Source organism: Gopherus flavomarginatus, chromosome 2, assembly GCF_025201925.1.
Source record: "Gopherus flavomarginatus isolate rGopFla2 chromosome 2, rGopFla2.mat.asm, whole genome shotgun sequence".
In the NCBI taxonomy this organism is placed as follows: domain Eukaryota; kingdom Metazoa; phylum Chordata; order Testudines; family Testudinidae; genus Gopherus; species Gopherus flavomarginatus.
Genome location: NC_066618.1, coordinates 176,132,278 through 176,148,284, shown reverse-complemented (window position 1 = coordinate 176,148,284; position 16,007 = coordinate 176,132,278). Strand labels below are relative to the sequence as shown.

Below are 16,007 nucleotides of genomic sequence, written 5' to 3'. Positions count from 1 at the left end.
AGTTTCTCAGACAACAGCTGATTGAGCTGCATTAACAAATGATTTTTTCAGTCAACCTATTACATAACACATGCTCAAATCAAAGAGTATATCACAGTATACACACTGATAGAAAATTTTCCCTTTCCAAGCCTAATTCTTCAATGGGAGCTGATGGCACTCAGTTGCTCATGGGATCTAATCCCTTACCATTTCATAAAGTATTTGACAATACCTCTATTGATTCCTTATTTCTTCCTGCATGCTGAACTTCATAGTGGTACAGTAGACAATCACTGAAAACCATTATAAATTGTTTCTTTTTAGATCTTAGGAGTTTTATATTCAAATGATCTACTAATTCTTGATTCAGAACGTTTTATGGATAAACATTACTCAAAAGTTAAACTGTTTATGGATTGAAATAATTTGTAACATTAATTTGCATATCAAACATGGTTAAAAACAATGTTCTACAAGTATCAATTCAAGATCATGGCTATAGAATAAAAAGGCAATACAAAGTTAACACTGAAGTTCAAAGATCATGGAAGGAATTAATAATTATCTTTGTCTCATTTCTAAATTGTTTTTAACAATATGGGTAATTTGTACAGCCTATGTCTACCTTTAATGTTTAAAAAAATGTAATGAAACTATAAAAATCATCATTGCAATATTAGTTTGCAATTTCTGATATAAAACTGCCAGATTTTAATTTTCACTTTCTAAAATATTAAAAAATAAAAAATATGAAACTATTGCCAGATCACTATTAGAACACTGTAATTACCCCTTATAAAATAGTTGTGCTCGCACTACTGAACCTATGACATTTCACAATTACAGGTTCCAGAGTCTTGAATGTGTCCCATAGTGTGATAGTTTGGACTACAAAAATGGATTTTTTTCAGTAACCTTACGGTTATCTCATAGTATTACAAATTTACAAAACCCTTTTTAGTAGGGGGGGGGAAGTATTGTAAGGAGAAAAAATATGGTGATACTTTAAAAAAAAAGTGTGATATAGAAGTAGTATTTCAGATTTTAGCAAATTAAATAATGCCTTTCAAGATAAAGTACTTGTTCAGAAAAATAGCACTAACCTCACTGGGATTTTGCCTAAGTAGGGCCCTGCAGCATTTTACTCTGAAGATACAAAAGGCTGTCAGGTAAAATACTATCAGAAAGAAATTTCTTAATGTATTTAATCTATCTTAAGAATTTCTTATTTTTTGTTCTATTAACTGATTTGTGAGTGTTCAGTGCATGCTTTTTCTTACTCAGGTTTCCTTTTAGAGTGATTAGAACAGCACTGTTATGCTTTTTAGCATAAAAGTCATTAAAACAAACATGGCATGTTTAGAAACACTATTGTTAATTTGGAATGTCCTCAGAAGTGTGTTTGAAAGCAAAAAACAGAAGATTTCTGTGTAAAAACATGACATGCTTAATGAATCTGATACTAAATACGGAAAGTTAAAATAAAGATACAGAATACTATCATTTTATTGCATAGCTAAAGTACTGTATGTATGTAAGTCCACATACCATCCATGTTTTAGCAATGTTGACATAACATGAATTACATACAGTACATATGATACTGTAGCACTTTTATTAAAACTGTCAAAACACCTCATTTTGTAAAAGCGTTTAAAAAAAAAGTCACACAGGCCCACTCATACTGTGTCACCAACAGCAGTTTAATCAAAGCTGAAACATCAACAGCCAAGATTATTAATTTTTGCACTGTTACATTATACAGTTGGAAACTACACTCCCTTCTAGTCTCAATTAGTTGTAACAGCTCGAGTGAGTTGCAACACACTTTAGAATGAAAATGCCTTTATTACCTATGAGAAATTAAATTAAATTTGGGGGAGGGTTAACTTGTCGAATAGAGGTAGGGATTCTTAGGATATCAGATTTAGGAAGAAAAACGTGAGAAATAAGTTTCTGTCACAACAAAGACTTGCCAGATATTGCCTTTACTAAGTTGTTATATACACTTCTGAAAGCAATTTTGTAACAATGAGCTCTGTTTATGGAAACTAAACCATGTAGGGTACAGCAGGAAAACAAATGGTGTGCCATATGTTTACCCTGAACCGTAGTATTAATACAGCGTTATCGGCAATAAAGTCCTTTCTAGATCTGGTAGCACTAAGATTGCCCTGTGTTAATTTTTTCCAAACCTTGAAGTACAATGAAGCCATAATAATCCTGAAGCTAAAAACACTCATATCTCAGACTGTTGTCTTATGATATAATTGTAAAAGTAAAGAAACAATTTTGGGCTGAAATTGACTGACAGCCTCCAAGATTTCCTCACTGTAAGTGAAAAATCCTGGCAAAGTTAATTGCAAAACTACAGTTGATCTCAACATAGCCAGGATTTCATCCTGTTTTGAAGGTAATCCTACTAAAAGCTCCAGATACAGACAAAATATTGAATACATCAAATATAATATTTGATTACTACACCCCTTGTACACCCATTAATTTTGCAACTAGTGAATGCTAATTAAAACACGGCACCACTTGAATTAATTAACCACTTATCCTGAAGACGCATTTAATACTTGAACTCTTTTAATGGCAAATCTAATTTTGGGATTAGGCCATAACAGACTGCAGATCTGTTTCAAAAAATGCTTACATTTGAGCAAATGTTCCCAAAGAATGCTTGCCTGATTTGAGGACTGACATTTCCTCTCTCTAACTTGCTTAACTAAAAAATAGACATGCAGGCCAAGTTCTAGAGTACCCCAAGGCAGCAGTTCATTACTTTCAGTTGCAACTTGTGAATACTTTTCTTTTTCTGTCATTTTATTTTGACATGCATATTATTTTAGCTGATTTCAGTCATGTTGCATGAGAGGACGACATACCTTAAAAGATTAAGTTTTCCCACCTGGGACTATTCCAGAATTCAGAACTTTATAGCATCTTATACCCTTCTTCATCCTCTATGCTCCTGCATTATCAATGGTAGCTTTCTTTCGTATTTTATGTTTAACTACAAGTTATACTGGGCTGCAGTTGATAGAAGTCAGCTTGCAATGTCACCATTCTTTCACTACGACTACAGGACTGGACTGCTCCATTGTCTATAACACTCTGCTGCCATCTATTTGACAGAAGAAATATGCCAGAAACAGCATAACTATTTTCCTTCTCGTTCCATCAAATTTATCTTCCACTGAACCAGCTGTCAGAAGGAAAAGTACTAAGGGACATTTGCTTACTTCCCAAGAAAATACAGAAACCTTTACAGAACTTGCATTTTTCCTCCCTCTAAATGTAAATGAATTTAAAACAGAAGTTGAGCTATTTAAAATAAAACAAATGTACACAATAAAAATCTTTACTTTTAAAGGCACTCCAAATTTAACTACGTTTTCCAACTGAGATCTTAGAGAATGTATACATAACTCATTTTACATTTTAAAAACATACATGATAATGCTTTCAAAATTTAATTATGCTAGAATATTATCCGTCCGCATGTATATAGATTTAATAAGGGCCCGGATTTTGATTTCAGTCATACTGATGAAAATCTGCTTCTATGCCACAGCAGTCAATGTAATTCTACTGCATCTGTTGTTACTCTACATTTACAACAACATAACTGAGTTCAGAATTCATCCCAGAATGTTGAAATACCAATAACGCACAAAGATTAAGAATATGGTTTATCAGTCATCAAGATCATATAGATAAGGACCACTTCATCCACTAAAGTATGTAGTCCTCTTTATATACTGTATTGCACAAGAGGGGAATTAAAGGAAAAAAGTCCGTTACTTGCATTTATAAAATATCTTGCAAAAAAGAAGATGACAACAACTGTTGAATTTACAAATAACCGATGGACAACGTAGTCTATAATCTTTTCAGCTAGCTGATCACAATACTTACGCTTCAGGGCTTTTTTTTTGTTTTTTTCACATTCCCTGATAAGCATTCAATAAATTATCAGGCTTCATTTTTCACCTGATTGCTTTCCTGATACTTTAAAATAACTTATTGGTGGTAATCTGCTTAGTGCTTATCTCAACAATGACACATGAAAAACAACAAGATTAGAGACTGAAAAAGCAAAAACCTAACAAATTATAATTATGTGCAACACAAAGGAAATCAATATGATCCAAAAAGTATATAATCTCTAGCACTTTTTTCCATACCAAGAAAAAAATTACTACAGTGAGGTGTTGGGGGAGAGGGTGAGGAGAGGATTTGATTTGGTGGTTTTAGGTGGGGTAGGCGGTGGGAGGGAGAGGAGAAGGCACAAAGAGTTAGGTCATTTTACAGGTTTTTGCAACACTAAAACATGTCCATTTGTGTCCATAAAAATTCTGTCTCAATCTGGCTCCCATTGTGCTTGGCCTGAAAAGTACTTGTTTCAGATCACAAAGTGAAGAATTTGGTAATACTATTTGCTAAAGAAACAGAAATCAATGTATTCTTCTTAGTACATATTACTTCAACTCATCATATAATCCCATTAGTCATTTGCATGTATTTACAATATTAGCAGACACAACATGTATATTTATCTAACAATTACATTAATCTGTTCAAGCCATGTGACGATTATATTTGCGTTACTAAAAATATTTTTGGTTTTAGATTTAGTTTAGGCTAGCCGATGCACGCAGCTATTATGACTGGGCTGATGGTGTAAAATGCAAATAAACATATTTTTGTGTGGTCTATTAATTATGAGAAATTCCAAACATCACCACCTATTACAATTCCTCCTACACTTAATAAAAGAAAACAATCTGTTTGAACAGGTATAATAGGATTTTCATAGTGTTCCCCAACCCTACCCCCAAGTAAAATATTATGTGCGTATAAAGGAATTTTTAAATGGCTTTACATTTGAATTAGATTGCTCAGAAATGCAATGAGAGAGTTTTAAAGCTAGATATAGGCAAAATTACACATTTAAACTTTCAAAAAGGAACACTAAGAGCCCTACCCTGCCCTCAGCCTCATTGAGGCTCTGATCTTCAAGAGCCCAACATTATCGCCCCAGTCCAGCAAAGTACTTAAGCAAATGCTTAATTTTAAGCACCTGAGTAGTCCCATCAATCTCATGCTTAAGTGCTTTGCTGGATTAGGACTAGAGTATTCAGTACTTTAAAGGATTAAGCCGCCCACTGGTGCAGAAAGGTGAGATTGACGAGAAGGTAATGCAAGGATCATCTTCCTCTTGTGAAGAAGCAGTGCAGGATCCTCCCTCAGAGCACACAAGTGTGTTAAGAGAGGGCCCTGAATAATGAAATGGCTCACATACCACTTCTGCAAGAGGTTGTGGTCTGGAAACTAGAAGCACAAACTGATGTGAGATGTCAGTGCTAGGCTAGCTAACAGATGGTAGCTGAGCGCAGTGGTTTGGCAGAGAGATACAGCAAAGCCTGCCCCATACCATGGTGCCCTAGCCAACTCTATGGAATCGTATCCTCATAAGCAGGATCCCTACAGCAAAGCAATCTGCATAAAGGTTCCTAGTGCTGCAAAAGCCAGGAGTGGGCTCTACTTAGCTGATCAAATGAACTCCCACACCATCTAAATTAAAGATATGATACCAACTTGTGATACAGTAAAATATTCTATAAAAACCAACTGAAATTCTTAAATTCTATAAAGTTAAGATTTATTGGATTATTTTTGTTTATATATGGTGTGTACTGCATCCTTACCCTTTAGCACAGTGGTGCCATTATTCTTGTCCATTAGCTGAACTAGATTTTGTTAAGTGAGTGTTTCACTCTTCAATGGTCAAACTTGCTGCTTTTACAACACCAAATGTAGACTAATATAAGTAACCCACTTAGGCTTTTGCAATGCTTATAGCTAATTATATGGAAACTTAATATAATACAACAAGAAAGCACAAAAAAATGTGTAAACCAAATGATCAGAAACATATTATTACTTCTGCATACTGGATAAAACTATGTGATTTATAGTTTATAAGTAGTATATACTTCTGATTATTTTTGATAGTGCAGAAGGACTGGGAATGCTTTAAAATTTCCTAACAAAGGATTTAGCCTGCAAGTCTTATTTAAGCAAAACTGATCTCAAGTCATTGAGGGTTACCTAAATAAGGATTTCAGGATCAGGGCCAAAACTGAATAGATACAAATTATATAAATGTCATTAATAAGTCTCTCAATCCCAATCCTATAATCATTTTTCCCACATTTATTTTTAAATACATGATTAATAGCATTAAAGTTGTTGATTAATGTTTGTTTGGAAAAAATCCAGATGCTACCAAGATAAAATATGGCCTTTTAAATTTACACTGTGAGAGTAACACATATTCCCAATACAGAGGAAGTATTTTTAAAACTGGTTTGTTTTAAGAAAACACATAGGTATTAGAACCAATCGTATCATATGAATTCCACTACTTCAATGGGATTACTCACATGCTTAAAACTAAGCCCTTGAGTAAGTGTTTGCAGGATCAGGGCCTTAACCAGAAGATTAGTTTAAAAGGACTGTAAATTAATCCACCTGATTACTGAACTGTACAAATACCAATCCTTCCACTATCATGAGTAGAATATACAAAAGCTTATTCTAGTACCTATATGTTTTAGGAAAATAAACCAGTTTTCAAATACTGGTACTTCCTATGTATTGCAGAAATATATTCCTCTGATACTGTTAATTTAAAGGGAAGTGTTTTAGCTTGGTAGCATGTTATTTTTTCTTCCAAACAAACATGGACCAATGTTATTTTATTGCCAGATATTTTGAATTTAATCTTGAATTATCATGTTTCATTGTTAGTTAACATTAACAATTACTCAGGTGGAGCTAATTCCACTACTGACATAGATAGTAAACATCAGCATGAGCCTATGAACCAAGTATACATTTCCACTCATAGAAACTAATATTGGTGTTTAGGTACCCAAGGATTAAAAATTAATCCAATTTACATTAAAAGAAAATCAAAGCATATAAGTACTTCTGTATTATGTGCAATTCTGCACAACATTTAAAACAATGCTGTGTTAAATTTTGAGTGAAAAATTCTGCCAACTACAAAAAAGTACCTCATATTAACAGTCAGCATTTTTGAACTACATAAGCAGAAATAAACCCATGGAAATTTATTCTAAAGTAACAAACTTAAAGCAATGGGCCTGATTCTGTTCTTATTTACACAAGCTTTACACCAATGTAACATAAATTGATTTCAACAGCTACTCTAGAATCAGGCCATAATGTTGCAATTCCTCAATATACTGTGAATTCTTTTTCTACAGCATAAAATATTTCAGCTAAACAACATTTTGGGGGTCCCTTTATATTCGGATTAGAAGCAAACATTGGCCATGTATCAAAATATTCAAACTAGCAATGTATTAGTAAATCTGAGCCAAAACAAAGATGCTGCTGCAGATGGAATAAAATCTGCTACCAGAGGACAACTGGTTGTTTGAAGTATTCCTCTTGTTTAGTCACATATTGATTTTCCCTAGCTTACAACATTTGGGAGGTAATGTGGTTCAGTGGAGAGAGGGCAGGCCAAAGAGTCAGAAAACCAGGATTCTACACATACAGGAAGTTGTTTAACCTTTCCTAGCGTTTCAGTTACCTCATTGCAAAATAGGGATAAGACTCCTAAATTACTTTGAGCTCTCTAAATGAAAAGTGCTTTATGAGTGATGCATATTATTACTGATTGATATTTTGGTATCATATAGTAGAGTGCCAATCTCCAAGCACAGTGCCAAATGCAGATCAAGTAGTAATAAAACTTAGCCCTGATCCACCCTCTCTCAGCAACTGCAGTTTAAGAAAACCTGATCAACTTCAGGGTTTTATCACTGTTGAACAAAAACAATAAACTATTTGTATTTATCTTGCAAAGTAGAAAAAAGTACCAGTATTTGGATTTTCAAAAAATTTAGACCTTATTTGCATATAAACTAACACTAGGGCCACTGGCACATAGCCAATGTGTCTGTGTTACAAACATTAGGCACCCTAGTTGCAATACATCAACTCATTTTTTTCACGTCTTATATATTTTATGACAACAGTTTTGGCAACAGAAACCAATAATCACTGCCAACAGCCCATATGTCATCTCCTACTGATTACAGCAAGTACACTAAAAGGAACACATTCAGACTTCGAGTAACTGGGCAAAACTAACTCCATTATAAACAAAGCAGCTGCATCCCTCTGTACCACATCTGAATTTAACTCTAAGCTGTTTATTATGAGACAGAATTCTCTGTATCAGTGTTATGCTGCCCTTTGCTTTAAACATTTCTATCACCTGCTTGATTAATTTAAGATGGCAACAGTAAAATACCTACAGTTAATACTGCACTGTGATGCCTTATGCAATTAATACTGTTCATAATTATGTTTGCCTAAAATAGTTATAAGATGCTGTGCACTGTTCTATACACACACACACACACACAAGTGAATATGCAATACCCCCTCAAATAGCCAAATGGTGTGAAGGAATGGCACTAAACAAATTCAGTCAAACTAGGTCTTGGATATTTGAAGGAATTTTGAATGTAGTTAATACACTTTAAAGTATACGAGTCTACGGCCATGTCTACACTAGAGACCTTACAGTGGCACAGCTGTAAGATCTCACATGTAGCCGCTTTATGCTGAAGTGAGAGTTCTACCAGCAACATAATTAAACCACCTCCAATGAGTGGTGGTAGCTACACTCTCCCACTGATGTAGCACTGTGCACACTACCACTTATACCGGCAAAACTTATGAAGGTGAAACCCCCGAGTGACATAAGTTTTCCCAACATAAGTGGTAGAGTTGACATGGCATATGTCAGGACTATAGCAGGGAGTTTTGGATAACCAGTTTCAGTTAATCAAGCATGTACATAAAACAACCTATTCTGTGCTTGGCATTTGGAGTCAATTCACAGTAACCAATTACCACCGTTAGTTCTACCCAAATGAAAAAAAATAGTTGCGTGGTTAGTAGTAATGATTCATGATACAGCAGTGTCTAAAGAACAGACCGAATTTAAGATTAAACTGCAAGTGTAACAGCTCTGAAGTGAATGTGCTACTGTTACTGAACACACTCCGTAGACGTTGTAAACCCCATTCTTCACGAAAACAGGCAGGATTACACACTGGATAATTTGTTCCTACTCTGATGATATCATGTTAAGTTTACTGTTTCTAATAACTAGCAAATTTCACTCATTCATCTCTCACTTTCTCCAGCATAAGATTAAATCAGCCTCTCAGTGACCTACTCATGAGTCATAATCCTCACTGTTTACGATTGAGAAAAATGGTCTTCTCTGTCAGTATTTCCCAGACTTCTGTGGGTTCATTCCAAGAACCAATTTCATCTTCATTGGTTTCCTACAGGAAACCAGACCAACTTCCTATTATTTTATTTTCCTTACTTTCAGCATGGCTCACATAAAATTAACTGGAAGGGAGTGTGATAGAAAACTTTATTCTACATAAACATAAGCCAACATAAACACCACCAAAAAACACTGTAGACGTCATTGATTCAAAGTGACCAGAATGTAAAGTAAGCTTAGAACTTTTTCTCTGAAAGCACCACACACACACACACACACACACACACACACACACACACACACACACACACACACACACACACACACACACACACACACGGTTACTTTACATAGGCTATGATTAAAGCAAGCTTTGCTTAAAATCATGTGCTAATGAGGATGTTCACCAGTTTGCAAAAGCTTATTATGAAGGAACAGGTACTTTCTCAACTCAGTGTCAGCAGCTGTCTTAGAACGTTTGGCATTGCTGAATCAGTTCTAAATCATCTTGATAATAATACCAAAATATTATTTTTAGAACTTAAAAAGCTAACATACTTCATTAGCTAACATACTTCAAAGCTAACATATTTAATTTTTATATCTATGATCAGACCAGTCATTAGTTGCTGTCTTTGGGCACGATTTACTTTTTCTGGCTTAGACCCAAGAGTTTGAAAGCAATTATGTACCCATTCCCACTCCTGGCCTTAGAAGAGGAAGGAGGCAGAAGGTACATGTGGCTGATTTACCATTGTTTTCTAATCACAATTTGCTACCAAGTACTTAAGAGTAGTCTGTGGATCTTAATTTATAAGACAGAACTGAAGTAGCAAATGCAAATGATGATTCCCCATGGTAAATGAAACTACATGTGTTTAAAGAGAATTCTATGATTACAATAAGGTGCAGTTTTTATTTCTGTTTTGTTGATGTAAAGTTACATGCACATTAGGCAGCTGCCCATCCTATTAACAGAAAATTCACCTTTTTACTCACATCACTTTCCTGAACTCACAGCAGATTGGCATTTCAAGGTAAAATTACAGATTTGTCTCTAGCTGTAAGTTCAACTCTTTGACACAGTTTTAAAATTTTCCATTTCCCCTTCAGAAAAAGTATATGGCACTCTCTCTCCATTTACATGTCACACTGTCTACCTCAAAACTGGCACAAGCAGAGCCTTTCACTAGTAGTGATACATTCTTATACAGATGCTTGGAGAATTAAGTGGAGAAGTTACTTTTCATGAACAAATACACAAAAAAGTGTATAAAAAAGTGGAGAAGTTACTTTTCATGAACAAATACACAAATTGCAAATGAATAAAGATCAATCAGACTGGGTACAAAACTAATTTGAAGCATTCTCTGTTAAGCAGGGTGCCAGAAGCTCAAATTATTTCTATGGCAAGAATAAACCGATTTTAATAAAAGAAGCTGTGAAAATGGTGACTATTGTATTGTGGTTCTGTTACAGCCAATGTGCTGTCAATTAACACCTGAAGATCAGTAGTGTATCCAGGAGAAAAGAAAAAGACAAAAAAAGAACAAGAAAAAGCATCAATGAGAGAAAAGGTTAAATTCTTCTTTGGAGAAAAATTACCAGGGCCAGCAATGACCTTGAAATGCTCATTTCTGGGTAATCTTTTCCATATTAGTAAAGGATTAAACGAGGTTAGTCTCTTTCACTCAGAAAAAGACTTTCTGTAGGTACCATACAGGACACTGTAAATGTTTTATTATGGTACCTACTATAAATTTAACAGACTAGTAGCAACAACAGATGCAACTCATACACACTAAAAACCAGTGGTTTTCAAACTTTCTGTATTGGTGACCCCTTTCACACAGCAAGCCTCTGAGTGTGATACACCTTATAAATTAAAAATGGGGGGGATAATTTAATTTAATGGGGACTCAGGGCTGTCAGCCCCAGAGAGCTTACAGTTTGCGAACCCCAGGTAACCACTTTGGGACCCCTGAGGGGTCACAACCCCAAGTTTGAGAACTCCTGCACTAAAAGTTGCAAATACCTGGGAAATAAAAATATATAAAAATAAAATAACGAAGGGCTACTCCAAAGCATTCCAAAACAGACACCAGCAGGATCAAAGGGCAGACTACTGGTGGACAGAGGAGGAGGAGCAAGTCAAAGATTGCTAGTTAGAGTCTTGGGGTGAGGAATATTATGGAACTAAATATTTCACCCAAAAGGTTTCTGATCAGAACTGAGACCAGCACTCAGCTATTAGGAATTTTTTAGTCAGGTTCATACACGTCATCACATATATCAGCTAAAAATAAAATATTACTTTAAAACAATGTTTTGGTTCAGACACAAACCAACAGTATGCTAGTCTTCTATCAGGGTTTCTTTTCAGGACATTTTGAACCCAACGTTATTTGAAATGGTAGAGACACTAAGCCTCAAAAATTGGGGATAATCTTGGCAATGCCAATTTAACCTCATACTACCACTTGAGGTTTAATTTTATATTCAGTACAGAAACTGGGACAGTATTCAGCACCAAGTTAGTAGTATTTGCTAGGATTTAAAACAATGCTCACATGTTGTAACTAGTAATTGAACTGCTGTAGGGGCTGTGGACTAAAATTGTGAATAGATATACAGCGCACACACTCACTAACCATTCAAAATTCTCAATGATGAAAGTTACTTACTTTGACATGGCTCTGAGCTCCCAAGTTGTAGATTTCAGTGGGCTTCACTTCATTAATTATCTTCACCAGGCAAGTACTGTCTGTGAGATCACCATAGTGCAGCTTCATGTCTTCAGATTTCAAGAATATACAGTTAGACTAATAAAAGTAATATATTAAATTCTCAAAACAATATGTGTTCTTAGCCAAGGTCTTATTTAAAAATACATACACTATTCAGGTAAGAAATTAAAAGAAAATTGTCTAGATAATAATCATTATTTAAAAAAATATAATCTTCTTTACCAGATTTGTAAGCACCACCTTAAATTAAATTGACAACATTTATGTTACTTGCTTAATCTGTTGCTCTTCATTCAACAAGGATATTTAATCTCAACTGGACAGCTTCACTTATTCTCACCCATTAGCACAAAACTGTTTAGTCTGGGTTTCCAATACTTACGGGGAACATTTAACAATACTTTTTACTGATTTTTTTTAAATCAAAATTGTCACATTCAGCTTTTAGCCATCACCATTAAAACGTCAGTGACTAAGATTTTCAAAAGCAACTAGTGAATCTGGATCCTTGTTTTGAATGCCCAGCTCGTGACATCTTTAAGGAGCCTGTTCTTCATGGAGAGTGTACTCAGAGGTTTGTGAAAAAAATCAGGCCTCTATTACTGACAGCCAGTTCAAATCATTAATAACTTTTGAAAATCTTGCATAGAATTTCTCTTCTGTTAACAAACCTAAGTAACTAAACATTTTGCCTGTATTTATAGCAGGAAATAAGTGCACTATATCACATACCACTGTCGGGTAACTATTGGTGAGTATCTTTTTTTAATGCTGACTGCTGTAGATTTTCGACAAAGTCTAAATTTGAAGGCTAAACTACTTGACCATATCCCTTGAAAAGAGTTACATTTTTATGCCTTCTTTCCAAAGTATCTTCTTATTACTATTTTTGCAGTTACCGAATGCTTGCATAGTGTTCTGCACTTTCAACATATTTGTATAAAAAGTTAACTACATTAATTTATTTCCTCACAGCTCCCCCAGTGAAGGTGGAGAAACTGGGGCTGAGAAATTAAGCAATTTCACTGAGCCCACGTCCAGACTAACCCGCAGCATCGGCGGGTTAAAATTGATTGCTCGGGGATCGATATATCGCGTCTAGTCTGGACGCGATGTATCGATCCCCGAGCGCGCTTACATCGATTCTGGAACTCCATCAACCCCAACGGAGTTCCGGAATCGACACGGAGAGCCGCGGACATCGATGCCGCGCCGTCTGGAAGGGTGAGTACCTCGATTTTAGAAATTCGACTTCAGCTACGTTATTCACGTAGCTGAAGTTGCGTATCTAAAATCGATTTTAATACCCTAGTCTGGACGTGGCCTAAGACCATAAAGCCAAAGTCAAGCTGTGATTAGAATTCATGGGTTCCTGTACCAAGTACCAACTACTCAGCTCAGGCCACTAGAGCACACCACTCTCTCGGCTATTTCTGACAATTATTTTTTCATCTATCCCCAGACATTTCACATATATCCCAGCATTATGTATATCTACAATTTTATAATCACAATGTCTTCTTGGAATGCAATCAAAGAGGAGTACCATATGCCCTCTACCGATGTCTATCCTTCACTCTGCATGGGTACTCGCGACAATGTCTTATGCCAGGGTAAGAAAAGAACAAAACATACCAACCTTGTCATCATTAATAATTTGTATGAAGGATATAGGTCATAAATATTCTGCTAAATTCTGTTCAAGGTCAGCTGACAAGAAAGCCAGTCAAAGCCATTCATAACTGACAGCTCCTTATTTGATAGTTTTTCAAGGCTTGGCTTCTACTATTATTTTTTGAAAACATAACACAAAATATTCTAATGTTCAATGGTAGCTATGCCAATTTCTCCTCTACAATATATTTCATAGGGACAACTAACATTAAATATACAATTGAGTCACACAAAGTGTTTTTAACCAACAAAACTATGTAATACAAGATTCTGTGATGAAGTCAGTTTGCTTTCTTGTGTATTAAGCAGCTAAAGATGATTCTCAAACACCTGCAGAGAAGGAATGCTAACATCATTAAACTTTTCATAGGCTGAAAGTGTAGATGATAATACAGTAAGACTCAGCACTTCCGACCTGAAAGCTTTAGGTTCTAAAAATGAAGTACCACTAAGGAAAAAGACTAATTTAGAAAAGAAAAAGAAAAAGAAAAACTTCATAACAGGCAATGCAACGTTTCATGACATTACTGACAAAATCACAATTGTGGGTAGATATATTGGTCATGCAGCTGTTATTTATTGTTTCCTGATTTGGTTAGTTTCTAACTGATACGTGAAAAAGGAGGTATCAGCGTGAGCCAATTCCTGTCAAAACAAAGACACCATGTAACTTATCAACTTTGTCCTTGTCCTCAAACTACAACCCGTAGAGAATTTATCTCAAAATGCAATTTATTCATCCTGGTAAATATGTTTTAACATTTCTAGTAAAAAAAATAATGTACATGAATAGCTTATGCAGTACCTCCATTTTTAAAGAACACCATTTTGTTAAAAATAATCATTGACTGATTCGTTGTTTTTAATCTGCTAAAGCAAAACCCTGGACATTGCATTAACATAGATTATTTGCTGATGCTTTTGGTCTCCAGAGTGTGTTAAAGGGGACTGGAAACTGAATGGCTCCATTCCTTTGCTTCTGAGAGGTCACATAGAAGAATAGTGGGAGATCCTTCAGGCAAGATGAATAATCTCTCCTGTTAGGTCCCACAAGGATCTAATTTTGTCATTCCTCCTGTTCAATGTGAATATGAAACTGCTATGGGAGATAGTGAGATGGTATGGGGTGTAGGGTCTTCAGTATGTGGACAACACTCAAACTGTGCGTCTATGTCTTTAGAATCAATCAATCAATCAATCAGATGATAGACTCAATGTCTAGCCAAGGGTTCTCTACATGAGAACTAGCTGGCTGAGATTCATGCAGACAAGAAGGAGATAATTCTTTTGGATTCAGAGCAGCAACCAGAAGAAATTACTCCTAGGGAAATTCTGCACCACTGTGTGTGCACAGAATTCCTGCCCCCGCAGATTTTTTGCTTCCTGGGAGAAAAATGACTGATGGGGAAGCAATGGAAGCAGTCACACGCCCCTCCTCAGAAGTGCAGCCACATTGTTTCAGGCACCCAGAGCAGCCAGCGGAGAGGTAAATCACTTTGACGGGGTGGAGTGGGATGAGGCTGGGGATACCCTGGCCAGTAGCTCCTACTTTGCGCCAGGCTCAGCTGCTAGTCCTCGCTGGGCTGGGCTGAGTGAGGAGCGCACTTCCTCTTCCCCTGCACAGAGCGGTCAGGGCCGGGTCAGATCCACCCTCAGAAACCTCCCATGGCTCCACACCCCGCACCCCTTTTCCAGTCCCCATCACTCCTTAGCTGCAGGGGGAGGGATCGCTGTGCAGGGAGCTGCTCTCCCATCGCTCAAAGCCCCATGCATCCAGGCCCCCCCAACCCCTCCTTCTGAGCCTCACCCCCTGTGCTTGAACTCCCCACCAAGCCCCCCCATACCTGAACCCCCACCCTGCTGAGCCCCACCTGGACCATCTCAACGAGCCCCTTGCACCCACATCCCACTGAGCCCAAACCAGTGACACCCAGACCCTCTCATGAGCCACATCTCCCATCCTCCTGAGCCCAAACAAGTGACACTCAGACCCCCCACTGAGCCCTCCAAACCCAGACACCACCCCCGCATGAGCCAAATCCCTCCACACCCAGACCCCCCTCTGAGCCCCAAGCACCTTCTCCTGGAACCCCCATACAGAGTCCCATTGCCCATTCACCCAGAACCCTCCCCAACAAGACCCTGTGTTTGCAGATCTCCCCCGCACCCAGACTGCTCCACACAAACCTCTTACCCCACACCTGGATTCCCTCCACACTTGGATCCTGCCAGGCTGATCCTGCCTA

At 36.7% G+C, this 16,007-nt stretch overlaps 1 protein-coding gene across 2 annotated transcripts in view; it reads right to left on the bottom strand.

The window, feature by feature from the left end:
- The window catches only part of GMDS (GDP-mannose 4,6-dehydratase), a 550,007-nt gene that overhangs the window by 429,319 nt on the left and 104,681 nt on the right, over nt 1–16,007 (bottom strand). For both annotated transcript variants that reach the window (XM_050940197.1, XM_050940196.1), the window contains exon 4: nt 12,025–12,134. In XM_050940197.1, coding sequence (XP_050796154.1) covers nt 12,025–12,134 — 110 coding nt within the window. The remainder of the gene's footprint in view (nt 1–12,024; nt 12,135–16,007) is intronic.